At 36.5% G+C, this 13780-nt stretch overlaps 1 protein-coding gene across 4 annotated transcripts in view; it reads right to left on the reverse strand.

The window, feature by feature from the left end:
• Positions 1-13780, reverse strand: part of DZIP3 (DAZ interacting zinc finger protein 3) — a 109879-nt gene that overhangs the window by 12879 nt on the left and 83220 nt on the right. For all 4 annotated transcript variants that reach the window (XM_055127712.1, XM_055127711.1, XM_055127713.1 and 1 more), the window contains 4 exons: positions 10326-10422; positions 7994-8097; positions 5811-5898; positions 3224-3325 (listed from right to left, as the gene is read on the reverse strand). In XM_055127712.1, coding sequence (XP_054983687.1) covers positions 3224-3325; positions 5811-5898; positions 7994-8097; positions 10326-10422 — 391 coding nt within the window. The remainder of the gene's footprint in view (positions 1-3223; positions 3326-5810; positions 5899-7993; positions 8098-10325; positions 10423-13780) is intronic.

Raw genomic sequence — 13780 nt, forward strand, 5'->3', positions numbered from 1 at the left:
GGGACCCCTTCAGATGGGGATTAGAGAACCAAATGAGGTCCCAAGGACCAAAGTGGGTGCATGTGCAAGACAAGAATCCTATCTGCTGTACTATCTCTCCTGCCCCTTTCATACACTCTTACTAAAAAAACTGAACTAATTATAACCGATCCTCCAAATGTAATGAAAAATTTTTAAGAAAAAGTAAAACTTAAGTGGGATACAAGTTAAATCAACAATGGACCAAATAAGTAACAAATTTTTAAAAAATATATGAATAAAAGGAAGAAGTTAGGTAGTTGTTAGAGATAGAAAGATAGAAAGAAAGAATAATTAGCCAAATGTCAAGTATTAACCTTATTTAAATTGGTTTTTTCTTTCTATTTTTTTTTTTAATTAAGAGCCTTTAAGGTAAGGAGACCTTAAACAAACTAGAAATATATTTGAGTTAGGGCCAGAAAGACAGTACAGCGGGTAGGGAACTTGACTTTCACTTGCCCAATCCAGATTTGATCCGCAGTACGCCATATGGTACCCAGGAGTATCACTTAGCCAAAGCCAGGAGTAAGCCCTGAGAATCTCTGAGTGTGGTCCAAAAACTCAAGTATGTGTGTGCATATACATATCTGGGTTAGGTAACAAAAATAAATATTTTAAATAATCGGGGAAACACATGTCTTGACAATATTATTAGATACTAAAATGTTTTCCTAAAGTAATAAAATGATATTGTGCTTATGTTCAATATCACTGTATCACTGTAATCCCGTTTCTCATCGATTTGCTCGAGCAGGCACCAGTGACGTCTCAATTTTGAGACTTATTGTTACTGTTTTTGACATATCCAATAAGCCAAGGGTAGCTTGCTAGGCTCTGCTGGGCAGGCGAGATACTCTTGGTAGCTTGCCAGGCTCTCTGAGAGGGGCGGAGGAATCAAACGTGGGTCGGCTGTGTGCAAAGCAAACGCCTTACCCACTGTGCTATCGCTCCAGTCCAATGTTCAATAATGTTCTCCTTTTTGATAAATATATACTAAAATATAAATGGATGGTAGTATTATAGCATCTAGGGTTTACCTGAAAACATTCCAGTGGGGAGGAAGAAGGGGAATAACATAAAACAAGACCAATGCTAAGGCTTACTGTTGGGTTTACAGAGGTTCACTATACCACTCTACTTTTAGAAAAAGTAAATGAAAAGTGGTATTTATTAATAGTTCAACCCTATTTGAAGATAATATTTACCTAAAATTTCTTTGAAAATTAGATAGGTAATATATAATAATCAATGGAACATTGTATGCATAAAGTCCTACCATGAAAAATGCTATGTAAATCATGGTTCCCTCCTCAAAAACAATGCAAAACAAAACACATATGAGGAGCCATGAATAGAACCCAATTGCTTTGCAACCAGTACTTGCCCTAAATACTATCTCTCCAGCAACCAATAAAGAACTTAAGAAATTAAAGAAATACACTATCATTAAAAAATCAAGATTGAATAAAACAAATTAGAATATTGGGTTAAACTGGAAAAAGTATTCATTATGCCAGGCATATTACATTAGATTACTACGTAAAAAGCATGGTGACTATTCTTTAGGATACTAGAATCTTAGGAACCCCAGGAGGAGAGACAGGCTCAAAAGGTTGAATACATGTTTTATATGCAGATGGCTGGGGGGAGGAGGAGGTGGGCTGTTAATTCCCAGAACCTTATGGTCTTCTGAGCACTGAAGCAATGCTAGGATCTGGGAGTAGCTGCTGAGCACTGATGGGTGTGGCCCTCAAATACAAAAACAAATGAATAAAATTTAAAATAATAATAGAATCACAGAGCTACATTGACTTTAGTCATTAGCTCTTAAGTACAATTTACTTATTGCTAGTTGAGAAAACCAAAATTCAAAACATTTAATTTTTCCAAGACCAAAACAGTTCTTCAGTTAGGACTTAGGCCAGATTTCTAGTGAATTTCTACCACAAATTATCCCCTCAATTTCTATCAAAAAAGGTGTACCATACGGTTTCACTAATGTTCAGTGGTCACTGCTACACTGAGTGCAACTGTTAGCTTGGTCAAACAAATAATGCTTATGGTTAGGAAGTATGTAAGATACACATATACTTTCAGATTAGGTCAAAGAATGTTGTTAGCATTCTTATGAATCCTCTAAAGTCTAATTAAAAGTGGCTCCCACCCATAACTAAAACTCACAATAAGCCACATCAGAAATAGTCTGAAGAAATGTAGGCATAAAAATGTAACCAAATTGTTCTATTCTAAAACTTTTGTTTGTTTGTTTTTGGACCACACCCGGGAGTGCTCAGGGTTGATTCCTGGCTCTGAATTCAGGAATCATTCCTGGTGGGGTGTGGGGGACCATATGGGTTGTCAGGGATTGTACCAGGGTTAGTTACTTGTAAAGCAAGTGACCTGCCCAATGACTATTGCTCCGGCCCCCACTAAACGACTTTGAAAGGCTGTATGAGTTTACTGAATTAAGGTACTGCTTCCCAAAAAGATTACATAAATAGTAGAGGATAGAGATGAATTTGTCTATTTAAGACTTACTAATCCTAACAGCTGGAAAAACGCATAAAGGGAAGTTATCCTTAGTGGAAAAGATAGAACAGAACAGGTTTTATTAATTTTTTTTTCATTTACAGCCTGTTTGGCCGCCCAAATTTTTATGACAGTGGGTATATAAAATAGGCAGAAAAAAAATCAAGCATTCATTGATAATAAATCATAAATTTATGTTTTTCCCCACAACCTCTACAATTCAGTTGTATAGCTGCATATGGACTTATGACCTACATACAGTTTAAGAAACTAGGGAGAAGATGATTAAAATTTAAAGCAAGGAAAGTCTAAAGTAGAAGTGAAGTGGTTAAGTCCAGCTTGCTTAAATATTATCTGAAATGCTTCAGTCATCTATGATAAATGAGAGCTCTGGGAATTCTGAGCATTCAGATATTTTCTCTGATAATGTAGCTAATATTATGATGACTGAGAATGTTGATTATTTAGACAGCAAATGCTAAATAAAACCTGCTCTCAGCTGAATCAATCAACTAGTTAATATCATATAAAGATGGTACAGAAGGAATGGACATATTTACAAGCAATATACACATAGTCTATTCAATTTTGAATACATATGAAATGTATTCAGTATTAGAGAATTCTTATATTTTATCAAGTAGTTTCCAATTTTTAAAAAGCTCTTGTTTCTTACCAGTATATCAGGACTGGGTGGTGGGGGAGGAAGTTGGATTGGAGGCAAGGTACTCAAAGGAAACCCTTGTTTCACCTTGTTGATCTGTTCGTTATACTGTGTCTAGGGAGACAAATAATATTTTAGAGAAAAAGTATTTAAGGAAGAGTAAGGAGAGGCTGCTAAAATCTCAGGACTGAGATAAATGGAGACGTTACTGACGCATGCTCAAGCAAATTGATGAACAACAGGATGACAGTAATACAGTGACAGTGATCAAAAATATCATAGTCGTGCAGTTTTGGAAAATATAAAATAGCAATTACCAAAGCATTATATCAGAAAATTTTGAACATAGCCCGACAAGCTACCAAGAGTATCCTGCCTGCATGGCAGAGCCTGGCAAGCGACCTGTGGCATATTTGATATGCCAAAAACAGTAACAACAAGTCTCACAATGGAGACATTATTGGTGCCCACTCGAGCAAATCAATGGGTGACAGTGACAGTGAAGAATAATTCTACAGACCTGTATGCCCAAATGTGATAGCTGTTTAGAAATTTAGGAACACTTATGGACTGACGAAGTAAGTACAAAATTCACTGGCCCTAATAATTATTCACTGTTCCTGTATTTTTTAGCACAAAAACTGGAGCTACTGACATAATGTGAATAATATATAAAGATTCAATAGGCTATAAATAACATTAAAAATATGGAAATAGGTTTGTAAGAAAAAAGTTAAACTACTTGCCAATGTTCATTTCTAAAACAAGGGAAGATTTAGTTAATACTTATTAAATATCTACCTTTTGTTTATCTCAAAAGTAACATCTCTATCTTTCTTTAATTTCACATCTTCCTTTTGTTTCATCTTGGACTTTACAATATTAAGACTCTAATAACTGAAGCTTACTAATAATGCTTTCAGTATAAAACATTTTTTGTATTGTTCTCATTTCACTTTGCCATATTATGTATCTGGTACACTACCTAAAAGAACTGGAAGAAACTTTTACACAGAAAACATGTGCTTGAAAGAAAACAAGAATAAAGGACAAGAATAAAGACAGTTATTTTGAGGTTACAGCTTAGATTAATTCAAACAGAAATTCTAAGCATTGATAGAAACTGAGTATGAATGAGTGCAGGAAAAATATTTCAAAACTATTAAAGGTATAGCTAGACAAGTAGACAGTGCTTTGAAGTAACTTTTATAATTAAATATCATTGTTTTATGGTCAGTGTTGTAAAGTCACAAAATAATATTATACATCAACTCTAAATAAGTAGATTATAAATATAAATACAAAAATATTCTCAGACCAAATGAATAAATTAAATATTCAGTGGGTTAATTCTTTACCTTTAGCATAGTACTAATTCTTTTGCACTGTGTAAATAATTACATAAAATTCATGATTGAAAACTAATATTGGTTTGTTTGATGTTCCTTTAATTCCATAAATACGTAATCTCTCAAAGTCAAGACATTTATTTCTAATGGAACAGAGCTTTGGAATTCTAGGAAAATTAATAAGAAATGCTGCAGTTCTTTTGGCATAGCTCCCTGATCATTTGGGCTGCTGGGCCTTCGGGAAAACTCTAGTCCTGGACTTGATGAGGCTGAACTGGCACCAGGGACCTGGCATTCCCTGCAGATTGGTATAGCTTGATGACCCTGCAATTACTGGTAGCTGGGGCTTGAAACATGGGGAGCTGACACCCTTGGTATCAGTAAGACTTACAGCTCTGCCTGTGCTTTAGACCATGGGGACTCTGTATCATTCTGTCCCACACAGCCTGTATCACTGTATCACTGTCATTCTGTTGCTCATCGATTTGCTCAAGCAGGCACCAGTAACGTCTCCATTGTAAGACTTGTTACTATTTTTAGCATATTGAATAAGCCACGGGTAGCTTGCCAGGCTCTGCCATGCGGGCGAGATACTCTCAGTTGCTTGCCGGGCTCTCCTAGAGGGACAGAGGAATCAAACCCCAGTTGGCCGCATGCAAGGCAAACGCCTACCGCTGTGCTATTGCTCCCAGGTAGCCTAAATACCATAAATCTGACCTTCCTCTTCTAAGTTATCTCAGGGGCTCTTATCTCTCACAATCTGCATGTACTATATTCCTTCTGCCTCTGTATAACCATTGTTCTCTCTGAATAAACTTTATCATTGGACCAGCAGTCAGTGACCCACATCGATGGTTACCCTAGCCAATTCTTTGCATGCATATCTTTGAGCTATCAGCCCCAGACTTCATAATATTCTCTAGGTTCTGAGTCTTCCTACAAAGACTTCCTACAAAGTCTTCCTCTTTGTAGTCAATGGGTGACTACAAAGAGACACACATTTTGTGTTCCTTATTTATCATATGAAAGAACTAAAAGACAACACATGTGACTCCAGGATGTTATCCCTAACTAATTAATTATATGGAAGCAATTAATCTCAAGCCTCAAAAAGGCATAAGGTTTTGTAATTGAAATGAAAAATGGTTTTCTTTAAATTTCTCTAGCAATTGTTTTTAAGATCAGATGTTCTCTTTAAGAGTATGTCCTCTATTATACGCAATTTACTCTCTCTATATTTCACAACTTACCCTAAGGAATGCAATCTTGTTTCTAACATCTGTCACAATGGCATTCCAACTGTCCACAGCAGCCTTTAACTGAAGCGATTCTAGGTTGCTTATATAGAAAAGGAGACACAGAGAACATTCACTCTTTTTATGTAGAACATTCATTCTTTTTATGTACCAATTAGTTTTCAAAAATGTTTTATTATATTCATTAGTAGATATATAAATAGCATAAAACAATGTAATTACCTCCATCAAAAATTTTCTGCAATGGGCACAAAAATTTGTATGATGGCCTTGTTATGGAAAATAAAAATAAAAACTAGAAAGATAAAAGATTAATTTTTTTCAGGGGAAAATGTAATTTTTGCTTCCAGAGCATCAAGTCTTTTTTTATTTTGGTTACATATTTTTTCCATATAACAAAAATACAAAGCCTTTGTACAGGAATCCCTCCAATGAAGTAGAAGTAGGGCAACAGAAAAGAGCCAACAGGGAGATCTGTCCTAGCCATGTAATTTTGAGGAGTATTCTTAAGGATATTGACTCATTTTGGAAGCAAGTTTTGGACTGTCTTCACATTAACCCTCACATCACAGGGTAACAGTTCACCGACCAAACTCTTTTGAAAATCAAAAATATATACCTAATTTCTATTTTAATTTGATTATTGCCTTTTGTGCAGTACATAAACTTCACAAATATAACTCTACCAGCCATGCCCACCAAATACCTTTAGCACTGCTCTGAGGTGTTTAGGGTCTTTATATCTCTAGAAAAAAATTCATGTTTTAACATCCTTACTTTAGGATCACCCAGTATTAACAGCTTTGAAAAAGCTCAAATTAAAAATGAGATTATCTCATACAGGGAGTCTTGATAATATTCTTTTTTTTAAGACTGTCTTCACTATTAAAGTTAGAAAGATCATACACAGCTATATTTCTCCAACCCAAATGCACACTGCATATTCTGGGAAATATGTTAAAAATCAGAAAATTTGATTTTTTTCTTGTTGTTTATAGGCTACACCCAGCTGTACTCAGGGCTTACTTCTGGTTCTGTGTTCAGGAATCAATTCTGGCAGAGCTTAAGGAACTACAGGTAGTGCCAGGAAATAAACTAGGATTGGTGGCATGCAAAGCAAGACTTAGTAACTTAGTGTAAGAGATGGTGATCTTTTAGAAGGTGATCATTTTGCCTTGCATAAAAATAATAACCAGATCAGGCAGATGATGCAGCAGTTGGGCATATAACAAGCAAGGCAAGAACCTGATCAGGGTTCAATCTCTTGGCAATGCATGACCTCCTGAACATTTCCAGGTATACCCTGAAGGCCCCTGAGCAATTATTGGTGTGACGCACAGTGGTTCCTGACAACACAGAGTCCCATTAGCGATATAATCTCAGGCTCTTGCATTGAATTGCAGACCTGATTAATTGAGTATTGCTGGAAGTGGCTCCTGAATGCCCTGAGCACTGCTTGGGAGAAAAAGAAAAAGATCATCACTAAAAAATAATGGTATCTTGGTCCCAGAAACTTAAATTTAATTACTTAAGTTTGAAGGTATAACCTGTAAAATTACACTTAAAGGAGAATCTCATACAAACTGCCGGACTGCTGAAAATCACTTGTATAGCAGGAAACTACTCTCAAGATAAGATATTGATAATGACTTTTCTTTCAATATACTACAATGATATTATCAACTACTTGACTTGGGGCTTGGTAAGTCAAGCACTAGAAAAATTAGAAAAAGTTTTCCAATTAGAACTATACTATCTTGCAAATATCAAGTTTAATACACACACATATATGAGACTTTTGATATATATATACAAAGAACAATCTGTCACCAGCAACTTATATTGCACTCAATTGGTTTTCCAGTGCTTCAGTAGAAGCAACAAGAAAAGGTACAGTGGGTAGAATTTTGCCTTTCATGTGGCTGACCCAGTTTGATTCCCAGGACCCCTTGTCTCAAGCTCTGGTAGAAGTGATCCCAAGCACAGAGCCAGGACTATTAAACCCTGAGCATCACTGGGTATGGCCCCAGAACTACACAATAAACAAAAAGTGACCAGATGACTTTTGTAAGTTTAAAAGACAGGAGTTTCTTTCTACTCTCCAAAAATTCTGAAGTAATTTAGTTTAACCTTGAAATACTTGTAATCAAGATGCCTTACGAAAGAGGGATAGTTACCTTGCTGCCATGTGTGTCACTCTGGCAAGCTGATTCAGGCATTCCTTTTCTGTCTGCTCCAGATGAAGCAAACCAAAATCTCTACGACATTGTAAGAAATAAACCTACAGATATTTGAGAGAAGGAAAAAAAATGGAGATGTCCTTACACATTTCTGTTTTAGACTTTTTCCTCTCTGAATAGTATCTGAGCTTATTGGCCATATATAATGTATTATAAAAGCTATTTGATCAATGTGATTATTCTAATTTTTTAAATGGTTACTGGATTCTAAAGTTTTCAAGTTTGTACAAAAACTGAAATCAGTTCAGAAATGATCCCAAAGAGTCAAATTTAATTGAGATTGTATGGGTGTTAGAATTTTTCAAAGCTCACAGTTAATAAAAGCAACTTTAGGAATACTTAAAATAAGTCCCACTTGTTTTAAGTTGATGAAAAAAATTTTAAAAAACAGACTTTTCCTCATCTACACTGGCATTATAGACACCCCAAATCACTATAAATTGAAAGCATAAAAACTGATTTTGGCTTGGGGCTGGAGTGCCAGCACAGCGGGTAGGGCGTTTGCCTTGCAGGCAGCTGACCCGGGTTTGATTCCCAGCTTCCCATACGGTCCCCTGAGCACCACCAGGGGTAATTCTTCCTGAGTGCAGAGTTAGGAGTGACCCCTGTGTATTGCCGGGTATGATCCCCCCCCCAAAAAAAACTGATGGTGGCCACAAATTTTGGCTCAGTGTCAGTCCCCAGAATCATGAAAACAGTACTCTACCACATCTTACATTGGATGATAATACTTTCACAACACAAAGGCAAAAAATAAGAGAAAAGGTTTTACTCTCACTGAGGATCAAGTTTGGCTATCATTAAGTAAAAATTAAGACATACACATTAACATATATCTTTTAAGAAATCCTGATCATGTGGGAAAGTCTAGAAAGCAGATTTTTGACAATGAAGTATGTATCAAATTTTAGAAGAGCTCTACAATAAGTATCAAAAGGAGATATTATTGCAGCATAAAATATTACTCTAAGTTTTTTTCTTTTTAAAAATTTTTAATTAATCACTGTGAGGTACAGTTACAAACTTATGAACTTTTGTGTTTGCATTTCAGTCATACAGTGATCGTTTACCCATCCCTCCACCAGTGCCCATTCTCCTCCACCAATGTTCCCAGTATCCCTCCCACCACCCCCATCCCATCCTCTACCACCACACCCTGCCTCTGCGGCAGGGCATTCCCTTTTGTTCTCTCTCCTTTTCGGTGTTATGGTTTGTATTGAGTGGTCACCATGTTCAGTCTATAGTTTACTTTCGGCACTCATCTTTCAAGCCGGATGGGTCCTCCCAACATTCTGTACTTGGTCTTCCCTTCTCTATCTGAGCTGCCTTTACCCCGAGCATGTGAGGCCAATTTCCAAGCTGTGGGGCAGACCTCCTGGTCCTTATCTCTACTATTCTTGGGTACTGGTCTCCCATTCTGTTACTTTATATTCCACAGATGAGTGCAATCTTTCTATGCCTGTCTCTCTCTTTCTGACTCATTTCACTTAACATGATACTTTCCATGTTGATCCACTTGTATGCAAATTTCATGACTTCATCTTTTCTAACTGGATAGTATTCCATTGTGTAGATGTACTAAATCCAAAAGAATAAAAGCAACTGGTGTTGGTGCAAATGTGGTGAGAAAGGGACTCTTTCTCCTTCACTGCTGGTGGTAATGCTGACTGGTTCAGCCCTTTTGGAAAACAATATGGACGATTCTCAAAAAATTAGAAATTGAGCTCCCATTTGACCCAGCAATACCACTCCTGGAAATATATCCTGGAGAGACAAAAAAGTATAGTAGAAATGACACCTGCATCTGAATGTTCACCGAAGCACTGTTTACAATATCCAAAATCTGGAAAAAACCCGAGTGCCCAAAAACAGATGACTAATTAAAGAAACTTTGGTACATCTATACAATGGAATACTCGAAGTTTTACTGACTAAGCTCTTTTCTGATAATTTTCCCAAATTTGCTATACATAAATAAAACAATTTCTAAGGTCATTTTGGGAAAAACAAGATAAGATTATCAACACTAAATTAATCAAGTAAAAAATAATAAATGAAAAGTTAAGAAGCACAAGAGTTGGGCTTTGCTTTTTTTTTTTCCAGATATCCCTAAGAAATCTTATTTTTGTTTATTCAACAAGGGTTTTTTTCCCCAGTTCTTTGGTATACTGGTCCACAAACAGAACTTCCCACCCAACCCTATCTCTCTCCCAAATTTTCTCCCATCTACCTTTCTCCCATCTATCCCCCTCCCCCACATCTTTCTCACCTCAGCATTTATAGCTCTGCTAGTTTCTGTGTTCAATTTGTTTAAATATGTTTTAATTGTGCTTTCCAGATTATGCTTCTCCAATTCCCACTGAGATCTGAAATATATAATCATTAAAGAGTTAGTAACATTGCTGCAAGGACAGGATTTTGCATCTATTAAGGAGGAAAGAAGTTATTTAATGGGTAGGAAATCATTTCCTGGGATTGCCATATACCGCAAATAAAAGAGAAGACATTACTTAACCCTTAATGTAAGCCTTTATTATCAAAAGCTTAGGAATTTGGGGGCTGAAGAAACAGCACAGCATGCAGGGTACTTACCTTGCACATATCTGACACGGGTTCAATCTTTGGGACTCCTGTATGGGTCCCTCCACCCTCGCCAAAAGTAATCCCCCAGTGCAGGACTAGAAGTAAGCTCTGAGCTTACTCAAAAACAAAAACAAACAAAAAGACTTTGGGCATCTTAAGACTCTCAGTATAGAGGTTTACCTGGTTTAAAACCAAGCTGCTTGAGGATGAATCTGAGCTCTACACTAAAGTATGAAAGTTTAAGCAATATATTTAACTTCTCTAAATCCCAATTTCTTCATATGCAAACATGGAGATAATTGTATTACTTACCTCAAAGAGCTGTTATGAAAATTCATTCAGATAAAATATGTAAGGCATTTTATGATTGATACATTCTAAGTACTAAGAGAAATTAGCTATTCTCATTATTAATACAAAAGTTTACATAAAATGAAGCTCCTACAAGTCTATTTATATCAATACATACCAAGGTTTCTTTTGGATTTCCATAAAGCTAAATCACTAAATTAAAATATTTTACTGTTTATTTAAGTGCTCAATTCAACACCTTGGACTAAAATCAAACTTTGTAAATGAAGAATGGAGGGAGATGATAATTAGGACATTATTTATCAAGGACATTATGGAAGATGGCTACTGATAAGGGTTTTCTTTTACCCATCCTCCTACTTCAATTTCCTATTCTGTGTCTCACAACTCTATATTATAAAAGTCAAATTACGTCCATAATAAAAATAATGAACATAACATTATCATTGGGATTTTCACAAAAGTTGCAGTCAATGTTTTATTGTTAAAAATATGGATGCTTGAAAACCAGACACACATTAATGAGAAGCTTGGCAAAACAATATATTACTTAAACCATTAATGTCAGAGTATTATCAGGGGAAAATCATAAAATATTCAGTGAGCTATATTAAAAACAAAGAGGCAATAAATATTCTACTAAATCTGTGTATTTCATCAAAATCAAAAATGTTTGTGCTTCAAAATAAAAAAAAATAAAGACAACCTAGAGAATAGGAGTAAGTGATTGCAAATCGTCCTTTTTATAAGGTGCTTAGGTTGAAAACACACAGATTCTTAAAACTAAAGAATAAAAAGATAAATGAGTAACCCGACTTGGAAAAAAGCTAGATAACTGAACAGAAATTTCTTCAATGGAAAAATAGCTAGAAAGTATATGAAAGAAAAATATTTAACATAATCATTAGAAAAATGCAAACCAAAATCACAATGAAAACTACATCAATGTAGCACTGTTGTTCCATTGTTCATAGATTTGCTCGAGCGGGCACCAGTAACGTCTTCATTGTGAGACTTGTTGTTACTGTTTTCGGCACATTGAATATGCCATGGGTAGCTTCCCAGGCTCTGCCGTGTGGTCGGGATACTCTCGGTAGCTTGCTGGGCTCTCCGAGAGGGACAAAAAAATCAAACCTGGGTCAGCCTCGTGCAAGGCAAATGCCCTACCCACTGTGCTATCGTTCCAGTCCGAAAACTACATCATATCCCAAATAATGACTTTAAAACAGAGAATCTAACAAGTATTGTTGATGATGTGGAAAATCAAAACCCTAATCTACTGTTGCAGATTTCTGAAATGTAGTCACTTGGAAACTAGTCTAGAAGTTCCTCAAAAAACTAAACCGAAGGCTGGAACAACAGAACAGGAAACGGGGTATGGTGTTTTCCTTGTATGTGCTCACCGGGTTCAACCCCCATCATCCTATATGGTCAATGAGCACCACCAGGAGTTAATTATTGACTGCAGAGCTAAGAATAAATCCTAAGGATCGCCGCCAGATGTGACCCAAAAACAAAAAAGAAAAAACCCAAAACAAAAAGCCCCACCAAAAAAACTAAACAGTTTATTACATATCTCAACACTTTCACCATAGTCTGTACCCAAGAGAAGTGAAAACATAGGTCCATACAAAAAAGGTACACAAATATTTAAAACAACATTATTAGTAATATCAAAAATGTGATCAATCAAATGTCCATCAACTGATAAAAGACAAAGCAAAATGTGGTATATCACCATAAATAAATATTAAAATTTCTCTATAAAAAGGAATTAATGGATACTCATGGGTGAACTTTACAACAATGAAAGAAGTTAACCACTGTAGGATAACACTGCCACAGGAAGCTTAGGTTTATTTGGGTTACTCTCATCACAGTGTTCCCATTCCTCTGTGTTTATTTGTGACTTCTTTCTTTGTACTCTGTTAACTTGTAAATATTGTTTTTCTCTTCTCCTTAAGTCATTTGCATAGTTAATTCAGAGCAATGTCCTTTTTGTATGGGCAAAAGAAGACAGTTAATGCTATGCTTTGGTAACATGAGAATTAATTGACTCCAAATGATATTTTCTTACTAGGCATCTATTCTCTTGACTTAAGCCTCAGTTGCCCTAACTTCCTAATAGCCCCCAAAGAAGGGTCCCAATGAGGGACTGGATGGACCCAAGGCAAGCGGAGTGCTATTTGCTACCCTGGCATCGAGATGGTTTTGGCCAAAGTACCATAATGCTTAACTATAAGGTAAGAGAATGATCATGGACAAATTCTGTCATGATTCAAAAAGTAACTAGATTCGGACTCTGCTAGGGTTAGGAATGATTAATCTGGCCTGAGCACTGTAGTCTGAGTCTGTGGCAAGATGCTCCCAGGAGAGCTGCCCTATAAGCCTCAATATATCTTTATGTCCATATAAAAATAACTAATATTAAGAAGCAGAATTAAGATGTTAATTAAGTAATTGGACCAAGGAGAAAAACACCTTAAGTGGTATGGAAGGGCTTTCTTATGTTGATTTTGCTACCTGACTCGGTGTAGCCTCTACCCCCAGTGCTGGTGGTGGAAAGAGGAGTTGGGAGAGAGATCTGGGAGCAAGATGTAGTGCGAAGACATGGGAGGGAGAAATAGGAAGAGACAAGAATGAGGGGGAGTATGAGACTAGAATGGGGGGCTCAGAGAGACTGGATGGAACAGGCGCGTGGGGAGAATGGAATAAATGGCAACTGATCAACGAACTGGCTTGGCCCTCGTTTCCTCCTCTGTCTGCCCATGGCACAGGCCACCCCGGCTGGGCGAAGGCCTGAGACCCCCAACCTGGGCAGCAAGGGGG

The sequence above is a fragment of the Sorex araneus genome, chromosome 2, assembly GCF_027595985.1.
Source record: "Sorex araneus isolate mSorAra2 chromosome 2, mSorAra2.pri, whole genome shotgun sequence".
Lineage (NCBI taxonomy): Eukaryota > Metazoa > Chordata > Mammalia > Eulipotyphla > Soricidae > Sorex > Sorex araneus.